General features: G+C 43.4%; 1 protein-coding gene across 5 annotated transcripts in view; it reads right to left on the minus strand.

The window, feature by feature from the left end:
• Nucleotides 1–24,793, minus strand: part of LOC125312409 (1-phosphatidylinositol 4,5-bisphosphate phosphodiesterase beta-4) — a 29,334-nt gene extending 4,541 nt beyond the window's left edge. Inside the window, exons 1-33 of one of the 5 annotated variants that reach the window (XM_048270938.1) lie at nt 24,658–24,793; nt 22,689–22,815; nt 20,341–20,421; nt 20,177–20,233; nt 19,869–20,012; nt 18,839–18,918; nt 17,246–17,299; nt 16,980–17,061; nt 16,223–16,323; nt 15,839–15,896; nt 15,152–15,260; nt 14,517–14,727; nt 12,916–13,009; nt 12,452–12,531; nt 12,253–12,337; nt 12,070–12,160; nt 11,766–11,840; nt 11,227–11,318; nt 10,935–10,994; nt 10,653–10,794; nt 10,362–10,446; nt 9,782–9,906; nt 7,707–7,758; nt 6,577–6,679; nt 6,327–6,491; nt 5,462–5,666; nt 4,664–4,752; nt 3,936–4,086; nt 3,707–3,759; nt 2,128–2,193; nt 1,825–1,940; nt 1,565–1,640; nt 1,235–1,410 (exon numbers count right to left, since the gene is read on the minus strand). In XM_048270938.1, the coding sequence (XP_048126895.1) occupies nt 1,235–1,410; nt 1,565–1,640; nt 1,825–1,940; nt 2,128–2,193; nt 3,707–3,759; nt 3,936–4,086; nt 4,664–4,752; nt 5,462–5,666; nt 6,327–6,491; nt 6,577–6,679; nt 7,707–7,758; nt 9,782–9,906; nt 10,362–10,446; nt 10,653–10,794; nt 10,935–10,994; nt 11,227–11,318; nt 11,766–11,840; nt 12,070–12,160; nt 12,253–12,337; nt 12,452–12,531; nt 12,916–13,009; nt 14,517–14,727; nt 15,152–15,260; nt 15,839–15,896; nt 16,223–16,323; nt 16,980–17,061; nt 17,246–17,299; nt 18,839–18,918; nt 19,869–20,012; nt 20,177–20,233; nt 20,341–20,421; nt 22,689–22,772 (3,242 nt within the window). In that variant the 5' untranslated portion in view covers nt 22,773–22,815; nt 24,658–24,793. Of the gene's footprint in view, nt 1–1,234; nt 1,411–1,564; nt 1,641–1,824; nt 1,941–2,127; nt 2,194–3,706; nt 3,760–3,935; nt 4,087–4,663; nt 4,753–5,461; nt 5,667–6,326; nt 6,492–6,576; nt 6,680–7,706; nt 7,759–9,781; nt 9,907–10,361; nt 10,447–10,652; nt 10,795–10,934; nt 10,995–11,226; nt 11,319–11,765; nt 11,841–12,069; nt 12,170–12,252; nt 12,338–12,451; nt 12,532–12,915; nt 13,010–14,516; nt 14,728–15,151; nt 15,261–15,838; nt 15,897–16,222; nt 16,324–16,979; nt 17,062–17,245; nt 17,300–18,838; nt 19,354–19,379; nt 20,013–20,176; nt 20,234–20,340; nt 20,422–22,688; nt 22,816–24,657 lie in introns of those variants that run through there. The other 4 variants (XM_048270937.1, XM_048270940.1, XM_048270939.1 and 1 more) reach the window with 4 other exon arrangements.
• Nucleotides 24,794–25,028: the final 235 nt, after the last annotated feature.

Below are 25,028 nucleotides of genomic sequence, written 5' to 3' on the forward strand. Positions count from 1 at the left end.
CTGCTGAATAAAAGCAGGACACTGGACTGAAAAGAGTCCCTTGAGCTAGAATACAGACCTGGAGGCTATCACTGGGAAGATGCGAAAAGAGGGTTGCAAAGCCCTTACACTCTTTCTAAATCAATAGAAGACATCACAATGGATCGGGGAAGAATTTGACATGATCAAGGGTTGCCAATAATCCCACTTCTCTTGCATGAGTAATAACTTCAAATACTTCAAATACTTTCCTCGTGTTACTGTGACTCCACAAGGGAGCCCACTATTCATCAAGCAGAGAATCAAAGGCTTCAGCCGTCTTAAAAAGTAATAGTCAAAAGTGCTCTATTCAAGTTCGGTAAAAGAAAACCACTCCAGAATTACTTGTTAAATATAAACTATTGTGATATACGGCATTCTTGCTTTCATGTTCTGTTACAGATTAGATTCACGGTGATAAACGTAACTTGAAACAACCCAGTGCCGATGGCTAGAAGGTGCTCTGATCTGACACACTGATGAGGCAACAACCTGCACTAGCTAACTGTCCAGTCCATTTTTAAAGACTTTGAATAATGCCTAGAATAAAGCTTCACCACAGCCTGGAGCCCGCCTGTAGCTTGCTACAGTAGCACTACCGAATTGAGAACATAAAGCACTGGGAAAGCAAAGGGACAGTCTGGGTGAGAGTAATATCCTTTTGAACAAATACAGCTAATGCTATGATCGGAGAAATATTTGAGGTTGGATTGCACTGATCTTATTGTATCTCAGATTGTGTGAAATTGTAGCTCAAAACATACAGTATTCAATACCAGGTGTACAATATTCAAGGCCTAGGTGTCATAATCAGAAAACTCACAGACCAATAACAAAAACGTACTGCAGCACTATGCTGCCTTAAGGTGACTTATATAGATGTTTGCTGAATTAATAAATATAAATAGAGTATATGAAATCAATATTTCATTCACACTTGAAATAAGCTGTACCAGAGTTTACCACAAGCAAACCTACTGTATATGGAACCTACGTTTTATAGGGTTCAGGTGCACATAATGAATAGCTGGGGTTGGCACACAATAAACAATAAACTTCAAACAATAACGTTACAATCTAATACAGCAGTCACCCCAAGGCTGGGTTTAATGGAACCGAACCCACGTGAACAGCGGGCGCGGGTGGTGGGTGTGCCGTGGCGACGACCAGTGAGTGGAGCGCGATGCCGCTGTGGCGGCCGGCGGCGGGTCCTCACCGGTCGTGGATGAGCTGCAGCTGCTGGCGGTGCTGCTGCTGGAGCGAGGCGAGCAGCGCCTTGAGGAGCTCGCACTGCTGCAGCACGTGCTGGTCGCGCAGTGCCTGGCCCTCGGCGCCGTGGCTGCCTGTCAGCGCTGACCACTCCACGGACTGCTGGGACACCAGCTCCCTCACCTGCGGAGGAACCCGCCGTTAAAGAGGGCCAATGATTTAGATTTTTTTTACTGCTCCCAAAAGCTTGTTATACTCCCTTTTTTCCACCCTACATCACAGTAATATATTCCATCTGATGTATTCTATCTGATGTCTGCAGACTACCCTCACATACCTTGTCTTTGTGTTCTGTGGTTATGGCCTGGATTTTAAAGTCTGTCTCCATCTTCAGATCGGAGCTGTTCTTCTCACTGCAATAGATCATTCACAGGGCTGAGAGAGAGCATGTGAGTGGAAAAACACGGCGCTGCGCCACAGTCGCCTCGCGACAGTCGCCCCGCTGGTAACGGGCCTGTGCCAGGCATTAATTAGATTCCGTTGTAATTGCATTGAAATGGCTCGAGACATCACAGCAAACATCACAATACATCATACCCCGCTTTCTTAATGGCTTTTTCCAGCTGTTTGTCCAGAGTGCCCTTGTCCTTGGTGTGCTGAGTCACGATTTTGTCCACTTGCGTGCTGTGGGCCCTCTGCATTACCAACTGCTCCTGTAACACAATGCAGAACAGCCCGGTGAATATTTTACCTAGTTCTGTCAAATCACGGAACAGTTGCCAGAAAACATGACACCACCCACGAAAACAATACAGATGAGAGGGGAGAGAAACCCACAAATGCAAGAGACAACGACGCTGGAAGCATGACCTTGCCTTTGCATGTTTAGCATGACCTTACCGTTGCATGTTTCTTCTTTAAGGCACTGAGCTCACGCTGTTGTTTTTTCAAAAGTTTGAGGTAGGTCTGTCGGAAAGAGAAGAAGAAGAAAAAGAGGCACTTCAGCTCCGAGTCGATCCCATCGACAAGCCGGTTTGTGTTGTCTGAATGACTGGGCAACATGAAAATAACATACAATAGAAGCAGTACACTGGGGCTCAATTCAAGCACTGGGTTGGGTTGGGAGGAAGGAACCTCCAACCAGCATTTGACCAAGCTCAACAGTGCTCCAGCTGAGGACGCTTTCTGAATGCTTCACTTGGCTGGAAGAGTGAACCATTTCGCCCGACGGAGCAATTTTCATGTTCCCTCATGTGTTGAGCATAAATGTATACTTGTCTTTCAGAAGATTTCACATAAATACTGCATTTTACTATTGTGATTTTGCAGCCAGCACACAAGAGACCGGTGCATGGAGATTACTGAAGGCTGAGGTATCGGAGAGGGAAGGAGAAAAAAGAAGCATTTAGATGTGGAACCCAGAGATGGACTGATGTCCATCTCTGGCTGCTTGATTGGAGCTCTTGCACCAATCAGGCCTGTTGGTCAGCCTGATGCCAGTACTCCACTGTTTCCTGCCAGTGGTCTGGTCAATCAGTGGAACACCGATAGCTCCAGGCATAATGTTGCCATTTCCCTCCTGGGCCGGATGCACTGCGGCAGAGGACGTTTTTGTTGAGCAATCAAACCAGCCATCATCTATAATTCACCGATTGAAATGGAAACTAGCCTGCTACCAAAAACATTTATCCCTGTCTCTGAGTCTGCACCGGGGGGGGACTTGAGCATCTGCTATGGGCTCACAGAGGTCTGATCAAACCATTACTGGGGACCACTAGATCTGTGGGGACCACTTGCCATCCGAGCACTCTTGTTTACTGTCCAGTCATTTCACTAACGTATTGTAAATCCAAAACTCTGATATGTTTCAACTTGGGCCCTATTTATAGATTGTATCCAAATTTAATGTTTACTTCAGACATACCGTAAATTAACAAAATTGGCCACATGTTTAGTTAAAAAACGTGACCCACCCAGCTTCATAGACTGAACGATGGATGCTTATAACCATTGTCACTATTGACTTGATGGTATTGAGAAATTTTACTTGCATACAGTGTACTTTACATTAGTCCATAGTGTATGTGATGTTCACCAAATATAATACCATATATTCTGGGATATTATCAAGGATATGTGAATTGACTACTAGGTGATGGAGAATTAGTCATCCGAGTGTCTAGGTAAAAGTAAAGAAAATTAGAAAAACAAAAATAAGTTCTGAAGAAAATCCCATTTGAACCACAAAACATAGTGGGTTTCATCCTCAGACGCCTTCTGTGAAGCCAATCATTCATTCTGGGGAGTCCTTTTAGGTTCCTGCGTCTGGCTGTGCTTGGCTGAATTTAAATAGCTCCCCCCCAGTCATTCAGACAGGGTGCACAAGTTCAGTTCAGTACTGATGATGCCGATTAACTTTGAACACAGACAGGTTGATATTTCAATGCTGAACAGGAAAACCGCCTGGCGCGCGTCTCACCTTCATTTGCTTCAAGTCATCCACGCTGACTGGATGCACCAGCAGGGCTGTATCTAAACGAGAGAAGGGAAATCAAACATATCCCAAATCCAGAGTTGAAAAGGAAATCACAGTAAGATACATTTACCCCATTCACCACAAGGCATGCCTGCTGAAGAGATTTCTCTTTCTCTCAGACACTGGCGTACTTGTTATTAGTAAATGCCACGTGGCCATTCCTGTTACGTACCTCCCGCTGTGGCGGAGCCGGCGAGCTGAGTGGACGAGGAGTTGTGGCAGAGCTGGGCGCTCTCACACGGGCTGACTATGGCCTTCACCTGGCTCACCTTCCTCCTTTTATCGCTCTTGGAGCTGTCGCTCGGCACGTCCACGATGTCACACTGGGCAAACAATCAAATAAATCACAGTGGACAGTCAGGAGGCGTGCACTGCTGGCGGAACGACGGCACACTGTCACCGCGGACACTTGAGTTAAGCTCTCCAGAGGTGACTTCATGGAAGCGAGGGGGTCATTTGTGGATGATGGTGAGAGGGGGCCAGGGGATGCTCGGATGGAGAATGGGCTCGAGTGATTACATGACAATGTGGCTGAAGACGTACGACGGAGGCCTGACGGGCCTCTTTGGTCACGGTCAGAGGAAAGCGGTCAATCAACATAGCACAACCAGCGATAAATCAACAGCAAAGCAACACGGTAAAAATAACAACATGAAAAACACATGTCAGAAAACATAACAGAAGGCTGATTTCAATTTCAATTTAATTTCACTTATAGAGCGCCAAAACATTACACATGTCTCATGGCGCTTTACAGAGTGGCTAGAAGGCTGATGAAAAGACGATGAGAGATCCTTCATGCAGTATTCTTCTGCAATGGTCTATCACACCACATGACGATATACTACTCACTGCTACTGCGTCTGAGTGAAAGCCCTACTGGTAAACACAAACACTGACCTCCTCAATCCCCATGGCCTTCATCTGGTCCACTCTCTTCTTAGTGATGGATAAGAACCTCTTTGGATCAGACAATGCATCCACGATGGCTGCGAGACATACAGAATTAATTCCCATACATTCAGAAGATGCTAAGAGGCAAAGACTCCTCTGGGGTAAGTCGGGATATTACGACAAAGACTCCTCTGGGGTAAGTCGGGATATTACGACAAAACAGAATTCATGACAGCAGTACAATAGACAGAAGAGATTTGGCCCATTTCTATCTGCTCGCTTTTCAGAGAGGGGCTCAAACTCTGACCACACACATCAACCAGATTTATACAAATACAAACACTCTCTCACACACACACACACACATACACACACACATACACACACACACACACACACACACACACACACACACACATACAAACACACACAGACACACACACACAAACACATACATACAAGCACACACACAAACACGGACACACAATAAAAGATTATGGAGCTTTGATTTTCCTAAGTGAAGAAAGAAAACGAGGGAGGTGAAGAAAGCAAAGGAAAAGAAGAGAGAAACGAGAGAGAAAAAAAGAGAGAAACGAGAGAGTGAAAAGAAGAGAGAAACGAGAGAGTGAAAAGAAGAGAGAAACGAGAGAAAAAAGAAGAGAGAAACGAGAGAGAAAAAAGAAGAGAGAAACGAAGAGAGAAAAAGAAGAGAGAAACGAGAGAGTGAAAAGAAGAAAAGAAGGCTGAACTGTGGTGAAAAGGCGGCACTCTGGGACAAACAGGACACAGAGGCAATCTTCTCACCCCCAAAGCCGTCGGGCACATATGTTTTGAGGACGATGTTGCAGAAGACGGTGGGCAGCGAGAGCGGCTTGTTGCCCTCATTTCTCAGCGAGATGTGTCGGTAGCCCGCCTGCAGCCCATCCAGGGGGAGAATCCTTTGGCCAATCAGCTTATTGTTGTCATCATACACAGCTATTCTCAGCACGGCCAGGTCTGGCAGGATTACCTGAGGGAAGAGATGCACATGGCATGCATGTAAATGGCAATTTGAGCACATGGGTGTGTGTGTGTGTGAGAGAGAGAGAGAGAGAGAGAGAGAGAGAGAGAGAGAGAGAGAGAGAGAGAGAGAGAGAGAGAGAGAGTGTGAGTGTGTGTGCTTGTGAGAGAGAGAGAAAGAGAGAGAGAGAGAGAGAGAGAGAGAGAGAGAGATGGTGTGTGCATTTGTTAGAGAGAAAGAGAGAGAGAGAGAGAGAGAGAGAGATGGCGTGTGCATTTGTTAGAGAGAGAGAGAGAGAGAGAGAGAGAGAGAGAGAGAGAGAGAGAGAGAGAGATGGTGTGTGCATTTGTTAGAGAGAGAGAGAGAGAGAGAGATGGTGTGTGCATTTGTTAGAGAGAGAGAGAGAGAGAGAGAGAGATGGTGTGCTGTATAAATCTCAACACACACATAGTGACTATATGAAGAGTTTTGTTCCAAAATGCTATATCCACCATTTTAAGAAATGTTCATAAATCATACATTTATGAATTTCATAAATTTTCATACATTTACATTTTGTTTTCCAAGTAATTTCAGTAGAACTGTAATGGGGTATTGTTATTTGATTTATCTTTACTCAATCAAAACAACACAACTGCAATTTGATTGATATTACCTGAATAGGCCTACCTTTCGAAACACAAAAGGTTCTGAGTTGTATACTGGGTTGAGTCCATTATTCATCACCATCTTTGTTCTGAATTCTTTTCTGATGGTGTCTGTGGGCAGTCCGTACATGTCCACCTCCACGTACGTCCCAATTTTTTTGTCCGACAGAAACTGACCAGAGAACAACTGCGGAGGAGAAAAATAGCAGGAATAGCAGGAGCTGTGTCCACACACACACACGTGCCTCGTCTTAACACAGAGAGCCACTCACCTGAACGCTGCACGTGGCGGCTATCACCCCGTCCACCGGGGTCTCGGAGAACGGATCGAACATCCGATTGGGCCGCTGCATGAAGTCTGGCTTCAGCAGGTACCTGCAGTCGGAGTGGATTGAACAGCCGAGGCCCCGCCAATGTCACAATATGCATTTGCATTCGTTTTCATTCAGAGCATATGACAGCAGAAGGAGGCTAGAATTCATCATTAAAGCCATTATCTCCTGTACCCTCAACTCAACGACCCATTTAATTAAGTCTCCCTTGTCCGATATTCAATTTACACGGAAGGGAACATCACACTAATAGATGTGGCATGGGTGCAGACCTTGATGAATGCACTGATTAATATGTTGGAGTTTTTGTCACTGTAACAGGGCAACGATCACGCGCCGGCTCCAATTCACAGCCAGCGTGCAGCACAGCGCAGCACAGTGCAACACAGTGCAACACAGCGAGCAGCCTTCCTTACTCAACAAGCGGGAATTTCTTCTGCCAACTGCTAAAGTATGAACAGCCAGCCTGGCATAGCAATGCATTAGGGCAAAGAGCCAGAAACATCAAGAGACAATGGCTGTGTGTGTGTAGAGTAATATTCTGTGTGTGTGTGTGTGTGTGTGTGTGTGTGTGTGTGTGTGTGTGTGTGTGTGTGTGTGTGTGTGTATGTGTGCGTGTGTGTGTGTGTTTGTGTTTGTGTTTGTGTGTGTGTGACAGACAGGCAGAGAGAGAAATACAGAACATTAAGAGACAATGCCTGTGTGTGTGTGTGTGTGTGTGTGTGTGTGTGTGTGTGTGTGTGTGTGTGTGTGTGTTTGTGTGTGTGTGAGAGAGAGAGAGGGAGAGAGAGAGAAAGGGAGAGAGAGCAATCGGGACCAAGTAGCATGCTCTCCTCTGTCGTCTGTGAGTAAAGTTGACAAGAGCGCAGGGCTAGTGAAGGGATCTCCAGTGACATGCGGCCCTTCCTCTGCACGCGCAACCACTGTTTGACATTCACATGCTAGCCAAATGCCAAATGCCAAAACAGAGACATGCCAAAACAGAGACAACAGAGACACTTTTATGATGCCAGAGCAGAGGATGCAGCCAACAGGAAAGCACAATCACTAAGACAGAGAGGTCTCCTCACCCGGATGAGCCGTTGTACTCAAACTTGCCCTGGTTGAGCTGCATAGCCAGATCTGCACACACAAACAGAGGGATTAGGAGTCATGAGCTCAGACTGTCACAGTGAAATGCAATCAATAAATCAAGAGATCACTAACTACAAAGCTGAATTGATCTGAAAAGTTATTGTGTCATTGGTACAGGTAATTGTGTTTATTGCATTGTGCTAAATAAAATATTTAGTACATGAAAGCTTCAAGGTGCATGCTGACAATGTGTGAAATAAACACTGGCAGATAGGAATGCTTGTCTCTCTTTGCTTGTCTATTTTCTTTAAAAAGTAAAATCGTAAAACTAAAGCCAGACAATGTTGTCATTCAAGTTAATGATTACAGAGCATTATAAAATCTAAGGAAGTGTCACAGCAGGTTTACTCGCTCTTCAATATGCACGTTAACCAAAAGCACGAAATCAAAACGACCTTCAATGCCACAGAGGATCACTTGGAACTGACACTTTCATTTCACACAGTGTTTTTGTTCGCAGATCTATTTTCACCTGGGTCATAATTTGCAAGAAGTTATGGCTAGCACTAACCCCAGGTGCAATCAACATATTTGCCTCACATGTGAAGCACTAGCTAGTGCAGTGGTAGAGAGAGAGAAAGACTGGCTAAATGTGGTGACCTAATCATCAGCAATTAGTTCTGGTCGAGGTGCCAAGCTCAACCAATAAAGACGGCTGTGCGGTCCTTTTTTTAGCTAATGTTGTAACCAAGGCAATATATTAACAACGTTGAGAGAGCATTGGGGTGGGTCTGATTAGACTTGCAAAGTTTCCTGTGTTACTCTGTTCAATTCAGGATCAAGAACTGAGGAATTATCCCTGGTTAACCTAAGGGTGACTTGTGATTATTTCTGACATTCTCTTGTCAAAAGAGAGGTTGTGACAGAAATTTATCTCCTTAGTGTTATAGCTATATTAGTACTACAGTGCACACATTGCTATTGCTTATGTGACGTTGAGTAAATTATGATCATCAGAGTCCAGGCCTAACGGTGAATATAAGCTTAAAATGTTAAGCCTAATCCTATTTTAAGAAGCCTTTCAGATCGATTTTTCTTTCATATATGATCTGGGTTTTTGTTATCTGCTATGGAAGATGGGTGCAATATATTTTGACAGATACGTGAGTACTAGATGTCAATACAGGGGGTACGTTCATGCAAACCTTTTTAAAATATTGCTAAGCCCACATCAGAAACCGTTATAGGAGCTGCATGTGTTTCATCTTACATTACTGTGAAGTAAATCTACCCATAACTGCAACCATCAAATTACCACTGTCAAATTATATTTTTTATGGAAAAACAAGCATGCTTTTTTATTCCTTAGTCTGAGACTGCATTGCTTTTGGTTGTTAGTAAACCATCCCTCAAATCTGACACTTCTTCAGATAAATCAAGATGACTGACAAATCAGTCCCTGTGTGTAACTTGAGGAGAATAAATTCAGTGTGAACAGTAAAGCAGATGGGTGAACTGATGTCTGTGAGTGAGCATGCTGTCACAGCCTGTTAGAATTTGTGTTTGGTGTTGACTTCATGGATTCTCTGATCTGACGGAAGTTTCTAGGACAAACATCATGGCAGTTCCCCCCCTGGGAGTTCCTGTGCATTATACACACTCTCGTTATGTCCTATATGAGAGCAATATATGGAAAATGCTAATAGAGAGGCATTAAATAAGGCCTTAACACCTTATCCTCCTGAAATCCAGCATCTGTGAGAGTGTGAAAGTGTGTGTTTGTATGCATGTGTATGTCTGTATGTGTGTTTGCAAATGTGTGTATGTGTGTTGGTGATTGATGTCTTGGCTTTGAGGAGTATGTTCTGGGGACAAAATAGCACTTTCTGATGAAGCATCTGTTTCTTGGCATTGGCACCCACTGAATATACATGTATTTGTAGTGGTGACAACGCATGCATGCGTGTGTGTGTGTGTGTGTGTGTGTGTGTGTGTGTGTGTGTGTGTGTGTGTGTGCGCATGGGGAGAGAAGGGCACTTTTGGCGCAAGGCCACAGAAGAGTTAGCATTACCTGGGGTCTGGAAGTTCAGAGCCACCATCTGGCAGCCGGCATTCCAGAAGATCTGAGGCATGTAATTACTGGAGTCTACCCGGCCCCCTTTGGGATAGATGCGGCTCATCTGCCGCTTGTTGTAGCTATGTGCTTCATTCAGGACAAAACAGCAGAAAAAAGGACAGGACATGGACTTTTGGGGGATTGGGGTGGAATCTAAGGAGTATTTTTGGATCAAAGGTCCTTGCTACCAACTAGGATAGACCCCTCCGGTCCTCTAGGTTTCAAGGCCCATTCAGAAGGCGATGACAAATTTTCAGCTTTCTTTTTCGGGCCACTTTTGATTCTCCCCCTCACTTGTGCCTCTTTTAACAGCGAAGAAAGGCCTGTTCACAGAGCTATGTTTTTCAAGCATGATCAGTCATACCCCCCACACACACACACACATACAGTACACACATACGCACACACACATCCCACCCCAAAAAAAGTGATCTCTCTGTTGGCTTCGCCTCCTCTCTTAAGCCCCTCTCTGTGATGGATAGCGCCAGCTCGCGGTGCGAGCACGCAGCAGAGCTTGCAGCTAAAAAGAGGATACTTCACAAACTCAATGGCACTCGTCTTCAGCAGTCCCAGGCAGACCGTTTCGTTGAACGAGGACATGTTGTGATGGATGTTGTTCTCTATGGCAGGTAAGAAAAAAAGCAGAGACAGCCGCAATGCATCCATATGGCGACAATCGCTTGTTTTGCTGGCACAAATGCACATTGTTGTCACAACATTAAAACGCCATATGGCCAGAAAGTTTCCTGTTAAGTGAACCAAAACTAAACACGAGGCATCTTTTAAGTGAGTGACAAAGTGACTGAGCGTGCCTGGACATACGCACCCTCTGCTACTTCAAAGCCCAGAAACTTCACAGCCTGGGCATAATTGACAATCGATGAGAGGTAGGGGTGGACGTTGGTCGTGGCTGCGACGTAGTGGTAGCTGTTGATGATGTACAGCTCGTCCACGTTTGTTTCACCGACCTTTAAAGAACCACAGAGCCCTGATTTCAGTCCCGTCACTCCCGTCACACCATGTTCAACCAAACATCCGCCCACACAGGAGAATTAGGGGCACGGAGCCGGTCCAGAATAGAACAGAACAGAAAAGAGAAGTTAACAACCTTTTTGCCGTTCTCTTGATCAGGGGCTTCTAATATCTCCACTTCATCCTGTGTCATTTCCTGACAGAGAAAAAAAGGAAACGTCATTCGCGCAGAGGCCTATTTCAGTGGCGATGAGCGTCGTCGAGACTACTGCCGAGCCCACAGCCGGAGAGTTGACACGTCCAGTTAGCGGTTCACCGTCCAGAGGGGAGGGCAGTCTTCTGGCGCCGCCATGGCCATTGTAGCATATCATTCAGCAAGATGAAAGGTGAATAATTCATAGGTGAGGGAGAGCGAACATCTCTCTTACCCCGCCGCTGTCCACCTGGGTCACACCGCTCGGCTCACTGGAGCAGAAAGGCATCCCCAGCTGAAGCTCTGGGTGGGCCTCATCCACACCGTCTACCAGGAGCAACAGGAAGAGGAAATGGACAGTCTCACAGGAGCCAACGGAGCTTTATTTTCATATGACCATTTTGGACTGTTTTAAATAGATTTCTCTCTTTCTCTATCTCTGTGTGTGTGTGTGTGTGTGTGCATGTGCATGTATGTGTGTGTGTGAGAAAGAGAGAGAGAGAGAGGTGGTGTGTGGATTTGTGTGACAATGTGTTGAAAGAATGTGTATTTGTATTCCAAGTACTACTGAACTTAAAATATACTAAGCAGAAAACTGTAAAAAAAACCTCTCACTTAAGTCTGGTGCAAAAACCTTCACATTACAGGTACCCCATCAGAACACCAGAGGAATTGAGACAAACCACACTAACTATGCAGCTGTGGCTGAAGGCTAAAGCACATCTCCAAGTGTTCTGTTTGCTGAGCTCCACAGTTAAGGGCTTTGTTTCTCACCACTAAATGGTTCGTCTTCATTCTCCTTGGCACTGGGACCTGCGTCCCTGTTCCTCTTAAAATCCTCCAGTTCCTCTGCACACAAGCACCATCACATACAAACACATTCATTGTGCAACCACAATTGACTTTTTTAGATGACACGTACTTCAAGCACACAGCACAATACATTGCATTGCTGAGAGTAACAAAAAATGTTCCTTTAAAGATCTAATCCATCCACACCGGTGTCTCACTCTGTCTTAGACAGAGTGCAAAACTCATGCTTGGCTCGCTCTCACTTTCACACGATTGTTCAACTCACTCTGCTCGACCTCTGGTTTGGATCTTCGGTTTTTAATGAGGATTTTCCTCTTGAGGTCGCGGGGAGAGGGCAGAGGGCAGCCGGGCTCCAACTCAGAAGCCAGAGAAAACATCCAGCTTGATTATAATCAGAGGAGCATGCAAAGGCAAAACATGTGATAGGGGGAGCATTCGGAAGACTTACTGGAAAGCCTTCCAGCGGCTCCCGGAGCAACAGATCCCCGAAAATGTCTTCACAGTATCGGGCTAACTTGTACTGCTGAGGCTTGCTGGAAACATACAGAGTGGCGTTATGCTCTTCATCATGAAATTCATGCAATTAAGTAAAACACGCACTGAATAGGCAATTCTATGAATGTGTTGCCATGCAAAGCAATGCTTACGAGCAGTGGTTCTCAAAGGACAGAATGACAGGGTACTCAGATGTCACAAAGGCAGTTTCCTTGATGGCCTGAATAGCATCCTGCAAAGTGAGAGAGAGAGAGAGAGAAAGAAAGAGAAAGAATGAGAATTGTTTCAGCGTAACACTGTCAGTCAGTAGTAATCTCATGAGAGATTTTATAGTTAAATTTCATTGTTGTGAAGATAGCAGTCATTGTTTATGATCATCACAGTTTTCAAACCACCTGCTAATCAAGATGAAATAGACAATGCCTTGGATAGGTATCATAAGGCTAACTGAGAGTAATTGAGATAATGAGGTAATTTTGTTACAATAATTCACATTTTCTAGAACTTATATAAAAAATGAAGGTACAGTAAACAATTCAGTGTGAAGAGGAATAGTAAATGACAGCATTTCAAATAGAATGTTCTAGTGGCCTGTGGCTTTGATGAAGCTGTTCACCTTGAAGAGGATTTCTGTGCACATGGCCTTGCCATGAGTGATAATAGGCTCCTGGTCCTCACCCTTGCCATCCCAGCAGTCAAGTTCAACACACCTGGAACAAACACATAATCCTCAAAAATATAGAAAGATTATAGTTTCCCTATAAACTGAACATTCATTCCCTTTTCCTTCAGTGTAAGGTTTAAGACTTTTCACTATACATAAAATGCTATTCAGACATTTTGAGACAACTGACTAAATATACTATATTTGTTCATTATGCCACTAACCTGACTGACTGGCCTTATGCTCAAATGACTGAAATAATTAAATCTCTGACACTGAGCTTCAGTCGTGAAATAACCTGTGGAATTTAATTTCTTGTTAATGCATGCCAGCTAATTAGGTGTCCACCAACAAGACTGCACTTCAGATAGCACCTCAAATGCATGCTTCACAGAATTCCAAGTGCAGACATGCGTCCACATCGATTCTTGACTTGGTCAATCAGGCCGCCATGACAGAACTGTCGGACATTCACCACTACTGAAGAAGAGACATAAGCATGAGATTTGCTCACGCCAAGAACCAGGCATTAGGCAACTGCTTCCTCTAGGCAAATTACTCCTAATCTGTTTACTGTACATTTGTGCTTTTTTTTGGTTTCGGCTTCTGTGTGTTTGTAAGACAGCGAACAGGGGGACAGATGAGGTGGGCAGGTGTGGTTCCCACCATGAGGCCACTTTGATTGTGACACCAGAGACGTTCTAATGAGGAGACACGTACAGCACTCAAAAAATCCTCCATAGAAATGCATGGGGTTAGTTTGTACCGCCAATATGGCAGTTGTCTACACATATCCCACCCCTTCCGCGACAAGACGTTGACATGTGAATACACTGAGCACATAATGTAGTGTGTTGTGAAGGCATGTGCCAATCATGTGTTGTGATCTCGCTGCCAGAGCAAGATTGGTGTCGTGAAGCCTTGTGCACGCGCATTTCTGCCGAAACGGATGCCCGATGAGTGCCCAAAAAGCGTTGCAATATGGCCGCCGACGGGGACTTGCCTAAAAGGACTTTGGTGACACTGCTGGAAACCTGCTTAAAATGAAAGCCAACATGGCCGCCACAGCAGTCTGTAGTAGTCTCTCTCTTTGCTGTCCCCGTTGTCAGCAAAGTAATATTTAGTTAATTATTATTATATTAAGGGATTTGAAATAGGCAGCATTAATTTTTCCATGCACTCACTGACTATTCTTCTAAATAAGAAATAAGTTATTTGATGAGCAATGTCTAATATTAAAACACAACCCTTTTTAAACTGACAATGCTATGCAGGGCCATGTTTAGTGATGCTTTAGGCCAAGTTAAATAAACATTCATTGTACTGTATATGTTATGTTGTTTTAACATTTACACCAATTATGCACACAAAGTGTCCAATCGCGTAGAGCCCTCAGCGGTGTGACCTTGCTGGTCTTTCCATCCTCCCTTGTCTTGAATTTCACCTTGGGGGTCAATAAAGTATCTACAGTATCTATCTATCTTCAGTGTCTAAGTCTAAGTTGAAGTTGTGTTGATGAGCTGGAGTGCCCCCAGCCAAAGCTGCCTCCCTACCTGCAGCCTGACAGGAGCACCTGACGGTACATCTCCACCGAGGACTTCCCCCCAAACTGGCGGCCTGTCAGGTAGGTGTTGTGCGAGGAGCTGATGAAATAGTGGGCCAGTGGATGCTCCATGTCCTGGTAGAGCTCCAGGCGATCCTGGAAGACGGGGGCGTTCTCGTCTGACATCAGGTAGCGGCAGAAGCCGTCGCTCGACATAAGGCCTGCGGGGGCCCCACCAAATAGATTGATGGTAGATGTGAAATTGAGACATCAAATCTCCAAAGGTTCAATGTCAAAAAAAGATGCACACTGCTATTCATAGTTCTCCATGTTACAGTTTGAGATGTTTCATACATTCTTTGCAGAGCTCTGTAATTGTAGAATTCAGCAGTGACCATAACAAGTCTTTCTATGATTCACCACCAGAGGGAGGTACATGGTCAGATAATGTTATTCAGCCTCACCATATAAGTGGCATGTTGCACCCTGCAATTTCAATGCACTGCATTTGCAGTTTTTCCCGATCGCTTTAATGCTTGCGTCAACTGACATCACCTTGTCAAAACAGTTAACATACAGGTCTAAACAGAATCACTCTGGCCAAAATGACACATTTTGCTTGCAAAAGACTCTAGACTTTTTCACCTTTTCTTTTCAGCTTGTCATCGGGCTCATATCTCTCCACTATCTGCACGGCTCGCTTGGCGTCGTAGAAAGGAAACAGAATCTCATTGAGCCGTGGATCTCGCTGACTCTGTGGAGACGAGAGATGATATGCAGTCTCAGTGAACGAATGCACTCAGCACGTACACCTGGTGCTCTTTGAGAAAAGATTATCATGTAGTCAGCAAACAAGCACGTGGGAATCACAAACCAGGTCTAATTCTGCCAAATTACAACTCCAATTCATCAGATTATTAGTAGGAGCAGTGTGAGAGGCCTTGACAGTGGCAACAGACAAAGTTAAAGTGGTAAAGTGGTTTTCAATGGCGGTGATTTTGGAGGCGAGTGCACAGGCATTCACACAGCCCATTCCGGTGGCTCTCTCAGCGGCCTTGTGGTTAATTCAATAAGACACAAGGGATAACCAACGTGCAAATGCCAGCTGAAGAGATACCAAAGCAAGATGAAAGGAGCTGGGGAGCTACAAATGTCACAGCGAACATCAGGTAATCTTCCAGTTCTCTGAGGTAAAATGGTACTGATGCGGAGGGGGAACAGCAGGTTGCATGGAGGTGAAGGACAAAGTGTTGCTGAAGCACTTAAACAAGTGATTAATTGGGAGACATGAAGCAATGGCAAAAGAACATTGATGAAAATGAAACGGCTTACTTCATTTAAAAAGCAGACTAATTGGTCTACGTTTAAATAATCACTTTTGCCACCATTTCTGAAAAGGAAAAGTTAGGGAACTGAAAACATGTTTGCAGCATTATATGTCACCGTCCTGACCTTGCAATGGCTTAAAATGTAAACCCCAAAGCTAGTTTAATGGTTAATACTGAAATGATTTACAGCAGGTTAGACTTTTTGAGGACGTTAGCATGGTATGTGATGACCATGATAATGCACTGATAGAAAGTTCTGGATGATACTGTAGTTTTCTTATTTTATTTCTCAAGGTTCATATGTTAATACAAATTGCAGAGTTACAGCCAAAGGTTTGATGAAACATTAAACACACCACTTATTTGTTGCATTGATGCATGTACTCACATCTTCTTGAAGAGTTCCTCAATGTCAGTTCTGGGACAGATCTTTTGTGTGAGTGCATAAAACTTATCGAAAGTAAACACAGAGTGGTCAATTTCATCATTCTGTGGGAGCAAAAAATAAGAGTTGTGTTCAGGATTACGGATCTTTAAAAAAGGCATTATATATAGAATTTTGGTCTAAAATCCTATACATAAAATGTAGCAGCATGTTATGCCAAAATCCTTTTAGTCAAGTCCCTCCACTCGGCGGCCATATTGCAATGCACTTTGGGCACTTATCGGGCATCTATATCAGGCAGAACTGCATGACATCAACCTCGCTCCAGTGGCGAGATCACAACACATGATTGGTGTGTATTGTTGGTATTCACAACACACCACATGATTGGCACAATGTATTAACATGTCGACTTTTGGCCGCGGAAGGGGTGGGATATGTGTAGACAACTGCCATATTGCCGTTTAAAACTAACCCCATACATTTCTATGGAAGATTCTTTGAGTGCTGTGTGTCCTCATTAGAAAGTATCTGATTACGCTGTGAAGGCTTTCGTGGGGTAGTCCAACCTGAACCTCAGTAGTTACAACTACATAGTGGGTGTCCTGGATGGCCAGTGGAAACAACAGGCGTGTTTGTCTGTCTTTCATATGGCCATATTAAATCAAACATATTTATGATATTAGAAGACATCAGAAGATGATACTAAAAATAGCATCTCATAAAAGTACACCTCAAAAAGTATAAGTGCAATAATTACCTTTCCACCGGGAAGACCTAAGTCCTTCAGTGCTTGGAAGATTACTTTTTCAGTTTTGCCTGAGGCAAAGGTTCTTGTAATACTGTGGATATTATAAAAGGTAAACAAGTCATATTATTATATCTGTGGCTTCAGGGGAAATACTTTGCCTTAATTGGCAAATAAAGGTGCTTTAGTAAAGACAAAGAAAACACCTGAACCCCAACAAATATTTTCACTATTATACTTAATTAAAAAATACCTGAGGATGACAATTCATACTGTACCTTCTCACTGGAATCTTTCCATTCACATTTGTAAGAAATGACAGCCTCATCCAACTGGGGTGGGAAAGTAGAGAATTATCAACACACACATACTGTACACACACACACACACACACACACACACAAACACACACGCACACACACACGCACACACATACACACACAAAATCTACATGTTAGACACCTCTATTGGGTGCCATTATGATTGGATAGGTCTGTCCCACAATGCTTCCTACAATGGTGACCACAGAGCGATATCCCCTGATAGCTGTGCTAACCTGCCCTGGGCTAATCTACTCTCACAGCTTTGCTCATAACACATGATTGATGAGAGGACAGCGAGCTTTGTACAGTACAAAGCAGACATTTCTCTGTACTGTTGACTGCTCATCATGGCATGAATCCTCTCAGCACTCTGCATTCTGATCTACAGACCAAAAATAGTACAGTAATTTCCCGCCAATTAACCAAGGTTTATAAACTGATTGCTTAACATACAAGCGTGGTCAATTCACAGTCATTAAACAGTTTTGTGCTGTTGTTGTTGCATATAAAACTGTCCTGCAGTTTACACATGATTAGATTAGATTAGATTAGATTCAACTTTATGGTCATTGTGCTGAGGACAAGTACAAAGCCACCGAAATGCAGTTTGCGTCTAACCAGAAGTGCAAAAAAGTGCAATGTGAGTGATATACAAAGTATAGACAAGTGGTGCATAGGCAGGACAAGAGATATAGTGCAGTGTAGACAGTAGTATGCAGTTGTACATGATGCGTCTAATATATGGGAAATTACTGTACACATCATATGTCTTGGTGCAACTTTGGTTAATGTAATGCTTGATCAGTCGAATCCTTTTTGGCAGTATATATTACTTAGACTGTGATGAAATGACTGCTAGAAATTAAGCCTACTATTCAACACATATTTAAAGGTGCTCTAAGCGTTGTTGGGTAATGTCACTTCTGTTGACATTCAAACAAAACAGAGAGCTACTGTAGCTCGCTACTCCCTCCCCCTCGCTCCCGTGCAATTGAAACTCTGCTAATCTCATCGCATCTCATCGGTGATTGGCTGAAACAGTTTGCTATGGTCCAGGCTGGACCAAGTTGTATTTATTGCCATTTTTGGAGCCTGGGTTGTCCACAGAGACTGCACTTTTTTACAGTACAGTATATTCAGGGCACAGGCGGCTAGAGGATGGTGAGGTGATGTTTGCAGTATGTGACAAAAAATTAGCTTAGAAACCGCGTAACACAGCTTAGAGCACCTTTAAGGAACAGTGTAGCTGTGTTTACACATACCACACAAAATGGCACTCCACCCTTGTCCAGCATCACTTCTAGAAAACCCCACTGACACTGTGAGTTGATTTAAGAAAAAGGGAATTTAGGTGAGTTGATTTAACCAATCAGAATTTAAGGGCTCATCTCGACAAATGCATTCAGCAATACCCCCATCCCGATGTTACTCTGTGGCTCGTCTAAAGGCCTGTACACGAGCTGAGATTGAGTGCAAAAATGGTCAGGGTGTGACCTTGGTGACTCATTTGCCAGGGGAGATGTTTGCTCATGCAACTCATACACTCACTGTTTCCTTAGGCATGTCATGGGGCACACGTTGTTGGCCCTGAAGTTGTGAATCAGTGACCTCAAGCCCTCAGTCCACTGCTGTAACCACAGACAAAATGGACAGGGGGTGGTCAATACACAATCTCAATTAACCTCAAAGCAATGCACAGCACACACACATGCGTCACGCACACACACACTTTTTATGGGCTGAACACTGCAAACTTTGATTGCTTGGAGTTATATTAAGACACGGATGCTAAAGATTTCATCCGGTTGTGGACCACATGCTAAGCAGGTCGGCTCAGCTCTGGCTTCCTGGTGCTGTTATCACCGAGGCAACAAGGGATTTCATGAATTAGCAGAAAGGACCCTGTGGGATGGTACACATCATCCTGTCTAGAACTCTCAGACAACAAAATAACATATTCCACTGACACAGCCCCTTCAGTTTACAGTTTTCAGTCTGCTTAAGTGCTTCTCTAGAATCCTATTTTTAGACACACACACACACACACACACACACACACACACACACACACACACACACACACACACACATGGCGCTGCTGGAGACAGCATGTAGCATTCCGAGGTGAACGACCCCTGCAGTACATCCAAGACGAGCCTCTCTTTCTTCCTGGGTGGGAGAGTAATGAATTAACCACATGTTTCAAAAAGAGCACAAAATGGAAAAATCAAGGCAAACCCAAGCAAAATGCGAGCCTGTACGTGTCCACTGACAGAGCAGCTGTCCGCTGGCCCAACAGAGGTACATTAAATGCCGTCCCCTGGGGTGGGTGGCGGGCTTCTGGGCCATAGTGTTTCTGTTTCAGGGGATTTGGTCTTGGGTTACATGACGCCGCCGAGAGACGCCGTGACAAATGAGCTGTCTCAGCTGGAGGCTGCACGTCTGCCCCACCCCCGCCCCCACCCGAGGGAGAGAGAGACGGGGGGGGGGGATTGAGAGAGAAAGAGAGAGCTCTGGTAGGTCAGGCATAGTTCTGAAATACACTGCTTACAGCATGACACGGGGAGAGAGAGGCTACCTTGGTAACATTGACATTCTGGGCAACCATGAACGTGAATGTGAGATTGATCAGGTCAGGGCCACTGCATATGCAGATAGTGCGACCCTCCAAGTCATTCTCACTCCTTCCCATCGTCTCCAGGGACGACAGAGTCTTGGGGTCCTGCAAATTCAACAGAATGACAAATGAATACCTGTATGAGTTTCCCTAGGTTTAACGATGAGAGGTTCCTCAAGCTAAATACATTCTCCACTACATAGAAATGTTTGGAACTGTATGATCAAAAATGACATGCAGACATTGTTTTGAGGAGGTCTGGACATTACCTTCGGTATGATGCTGCGTATGCTGTTGATAAGAGAGCATTCCAAAAGCTGACCTTCCTGAAGAGAAACAAATCAGAGACGTGAAATACGGTAGCCAAGTCGATTGTGGAATTAAAATTCATCAAGAAGTAGAAAAAGCAACTGAATTACTCAGAAAGCCTGACCTTTCCTTCACTTTTCCATGTAAGGAAGAAACCAAACTCATCCACTTTGAAAAAGCACTGTGGTTCAAATACAAAAGGATCCTGTGAAACAACAGACTTCAATTCAGCATTTGAAGAGGAACCATGTTCAAGATAAATATGTTCACAGCTGAACAGCCGGATGATGTAACCTAATTAATCATCACTGAGACCAATACTAGAGAAAACATGTGAAGATTCACTGGTTTTCCAACACATTTCAGTTGTGTGTGTGTGTGTGTGTGTGTGTGTGTGTGTGTGTGCGTGTGTGTGTGTGTGTGCACTTCAAACATGCCTTCAAAATTTCATTCACCTCTCTAAGTAGAACATAAATCCAAACAGAATTAGTTGCACCTGTCTCAGTGAAAGATAAATTCAAGTATCCTTTGTATTCATATTGAATAAAATGTACCTGACAAAAATGACATAAACATGAAAATGGTTGAGTTGTATACATAAAGTAGCTTATTTATCTCAGATGTGATGACAGTTTGTGGGCATGAGTGCTACGGTATGCAACTCTCTCTGTCTGCTCTGAGGCTACCTATCACAAACCCACCTTTTAAGAAGACGGGGAATGTAAGGTACTGCAGAAAAGATTCTTAATAAATGCCAAGAGCATTTACTCAAAGCACCATCCGCATTACAAGGGAGACAGAGAAATGGACATATGTCCAACAAACTGGCAAAAAGCAAGACATTTGTGATAAGAAAGCTCCAACAAAATGTAAATCATATTACATCACTTTTAAGTAAGATAATTAGGAATCTGATGTGAACTAAGGCACATCTTTTCTAATCTATTCCCACAAAATATTAACAGATAAACTTAAAACAAAACACTCTCCAGAACAATAAAGAATTTCTGAATAATGTTGGTACTATGTTCAATACATCTCTCTCTCTCTCTCTCTCTCGTATGCATTCATTGGTACCAGAGCAGAGAGAGGGTTCCTAGTTATGTAATCTCTTATTGAGTGAGCTTTACAGGCGGTTGTTGAGTTGAATATTTCTGCCCTCTGGCTGCCAGGCCTCTGAAATGGCTTATAGTTTCTCCTTATTCTCTTCCCTCTTGTATTGACCGTCTCCCATACTCTGCTGCATTTTTGTCTGACTTAACCCTTAAAGGAGTACCGTCACACCGGTGTGACGAGAATGTTGAGAAATGAACATTCTAAAGAATATCTGGGTTCATTGAATTCAACATAGAATTTTAGAACCTTCAATTGTTGCGGAACTTAGAATGTTCAAAAACCTACACCTTTAAGGGTTAAGGTCACTTTCTTTTTCTTCGTCTTCACTGTAAACAAACATCACAGATTCCACTTAGCATAATGTGGAAAAGCAAGCAGTTATTCAACATTGCACTTCACTGCATTGGCATTAATGTCATGTTATGTGAATCCCCTAACGCTAAATCACTGTAGGCTATAGATAGATACATTTCACCAGGGTTTCATGATGCCTAAAATACTGGTGCTTAAAATACATCAAGACAGAGATATATTCGATTCTAAACTATTTAAAAACACTTATTCCTATTACAATGCAAGGGGAATACGCTCTAGAAAAGCCTTGGTAGTCTACATGAATGGGCAATATGTAAGAACAATCCTCAAATGAATGCAAGCCTTAAACCATGTAATGAATAACTATGTGTGAACATACACCACCTCTTCTATTCATATCACAAACACACAAATGTCTCTTACTGGTTACACAAAACAACACAACGGCACTTCACATTCTTATTCCCCCAAGGGAAAACAATTCATTAGTCAAGGGAAACTCTTTACACACAGAGGAATTACATCAATTATTCAAGTCTTTGAGCATTTTTAGTTCCTGACACATTATATGTAGCAGCTAAGCTCTGCGCTGATATCTATTCCAAGATAAACTTGGTTGTGGCCTTACTGTGAAGACTCTGGGGATGTGTGAGAACACAGATGTTCAGAACATCCTCTGCGATAAAACACAAACACTTCCGTTTCTCAGGATTTCAACGAGCCACCATATAGAATTCAGGCTCATCCATTGTGTGAGTGGTGAAAGCAGTGATAGTATGTCTACATGAGGATCAATGTTATTGATTGGCTCTCTAGCGAAACAGTGCCCTCATGCTGGTTCCAGAAAAAGAAACTGTAGCATGCTGCTGCTAATGTTTTATTGATTCCACACATTTGAAAAAAAAAATGTCCTCAAAAATCTAAAAACTCAAAACTGCTTTCACAGATATACATACATACATACATACATACATTGCAAATGTGAAACTGTGAGCATATTGTTAGAGAAAATGTTTTTAAATAAAAAGTAGATATTCTCACCTCTTCAAATCGGTCAAAGTATGCCCCCTCCTGCATGAAGCTGGGAAGAGGCTTCTGCCAGTTGAACACGTATGCTCGTGCCATGGATCTAAAGGAGCTGTAGGCCTACTAGCAGGAAGGCATGCACCTGTTGGCAGAGCCAAACATTAACTGTAGCTGAAATAAAAGACAGTTTCTCTCTTAAAGGGGATGTGACTTAAAGGGGCTGAGGCTCAGCCTTCACTAAAGGCACAACCCCCATTTAGAACTTAGAGGATTAATGGACTGTGACATAAATAAAGCCTCTGAAAGGCCACTGCTACATTTTGATGGCCCCACTGTTATATATGGAAACTTTGTTTAAATAAGCCCTCAAGTGTCCATCATTTTGAAATATTAGGCATGCTGTGGCAAAGTTCATGGGCAGGTCTATATGTAGGCTCTATAGAGAGCCCTAAGCCCTTTGTTAGAATAAACTAGGCCTCGGCAGTAAACCAGTGCAACAGTGGCAATCTAATAAATAAAAGACCCTGCACCTGAGGGAACCTATGAGGTTGAAAACCCTCACAGTGTGCCAGGGTCTCACAATAATTTATGTCACATCCTCACTATACAGTATGTACAGGCTTTGCATTGAAGCCCATGCCTTCCTGCGATAGCACTCACACCCAAAGGAAGCTCATGGCTATCTGTAACCCTCTGCTTATATAGCAGCTCAGAGAAGACCACCAGGCAGACCCTGTGGTATCCTGTGTTGAAACACTATTGAGTAACACTAATATGCACACACACACACACACACACACACACACACACAATCTAACAGCCAGTGTCTGGGAATTACACACTTTCCGTTTCAATGGTCCTGAAAATAAACAGTATGTAGGGACTCTAGGAAGCTTAAGGAAATGTATTCAAATGGGGCTGAGATCAAAACCTGTCGGTTACCAATGGGAAAAGCCTGATTCAGAATAAACATCTGCTCTACTCCATAACAACAGGCCACACAACATTGTATACAAGGTGAGTTCCCTTTAAATGCAATGATTGCCCTGTTGCTGCCTTTCTCTCATACTGCTCTGGGTGGGTTGTCAGGCTAATTATGTTATCCAGTGATCCATAATAGGGATGCAACAGTTGGAGAGCAGGCACTTTGCAAATCTGTCCACTGAACTTAATAGCAAGATATTAATCACCGAAACGTCACTGACAGGAATGAGCAATTCAAAACAGCCCTCCTAAACTTCCCTGGAAAGACTTTGTTAGTGTTTTCCAGCTTCAGATTTCACAACTACAGGCCAACAATGAACAGACCTATTTGGTTACTAGTGTCTGAGGGAAGATTTCAACATCTAAGCATGGCTGTCATCTACTCACCTAGGTCTATATTTCAAACAAGTATGCTGCTTTAATGTAAGTTATGTAATAGCTTTATAATACGAGTACATTAAGCACCTGTTATCCCAGTTTAGTGTGAGTAGCCTAACAGTAAGAGTATGAGTATGTATACTTTGTTAACGATGCTTTTGAACAATATTGAATATGTCTGCATATTGTACCGTAGGTCTACCACGATAGTAAACAATGTGTTTCATATTTGCAAACACTGACTTTTGACGACCACGTATTTCCAAAGTGTTTCATTAGCCCTCATTACACATATAGAGGGTGGATGATCTTGTACGCCGGCGATGCAAGCACAGTAGCCTACTATCTCATAACAAACTTGCGGCCATACGTTACTTTCGACCTGCAAGTTGACTTGACGCCTCACACAATGTAGACTATTACCTATTGCAGTTCACCCCAAGCAAAACGTTACCATTGTTTGCATACATGGTTATATCTGTAATTATCTAACCAAATTATGCAAGGTAGTTTCATGAATTGCATTCATTCAATGTCAGACTGTCATTTTAAATTTAGTAGATTGTCGACGAACAGTGTGCTACTTGACTTTAACCGCATATAGGCTACTGTATAGGCTTACTTTCAGGAGGTCCAGAGCGGATGCCCTCAGTCGCTGTATAGTGACTGGTGGGAGACGTTTCTTTGCCAGCCAGGTTCTTGTTTCTATTCCTCATTACAATTCGTGCTGTCACCGCCAACCCATTCCAAAGCTACTCGATGTGCTCCAGGGATAAGAATAACATTATACTGCCATCACACGGCAGCTTGTAAGCAATGGACACTAGAATCACTGGTGATTCTGACACTGTGGTGATACTGTAATATGGCATTCAGTGACGGCCAAATAATGTCACCCTCTTGCAAAAAAAAAAAAAAAATGTGACACTGTTTCTGCTTTATATAATTTAAATGCTGAATTCAACGCTGGTAAATGGACCATGGCATTGCATT

Source organism: Alosa alosa, chromosome 19 (assembly GCF_017589495.1).
Source record: "Alosa alosa isolate M-15738 ecotype Scorff River chromosome 19, AALO_Geno_1.1, whole genome shotgun sequence".
Taxonomy (NCBI): domain Eukaryota; kingdom Metazoa; phylum Chordata; class Actinopteri; order Clupeiformes; family Clupeidae; genus Alosa; species Alosa alosa.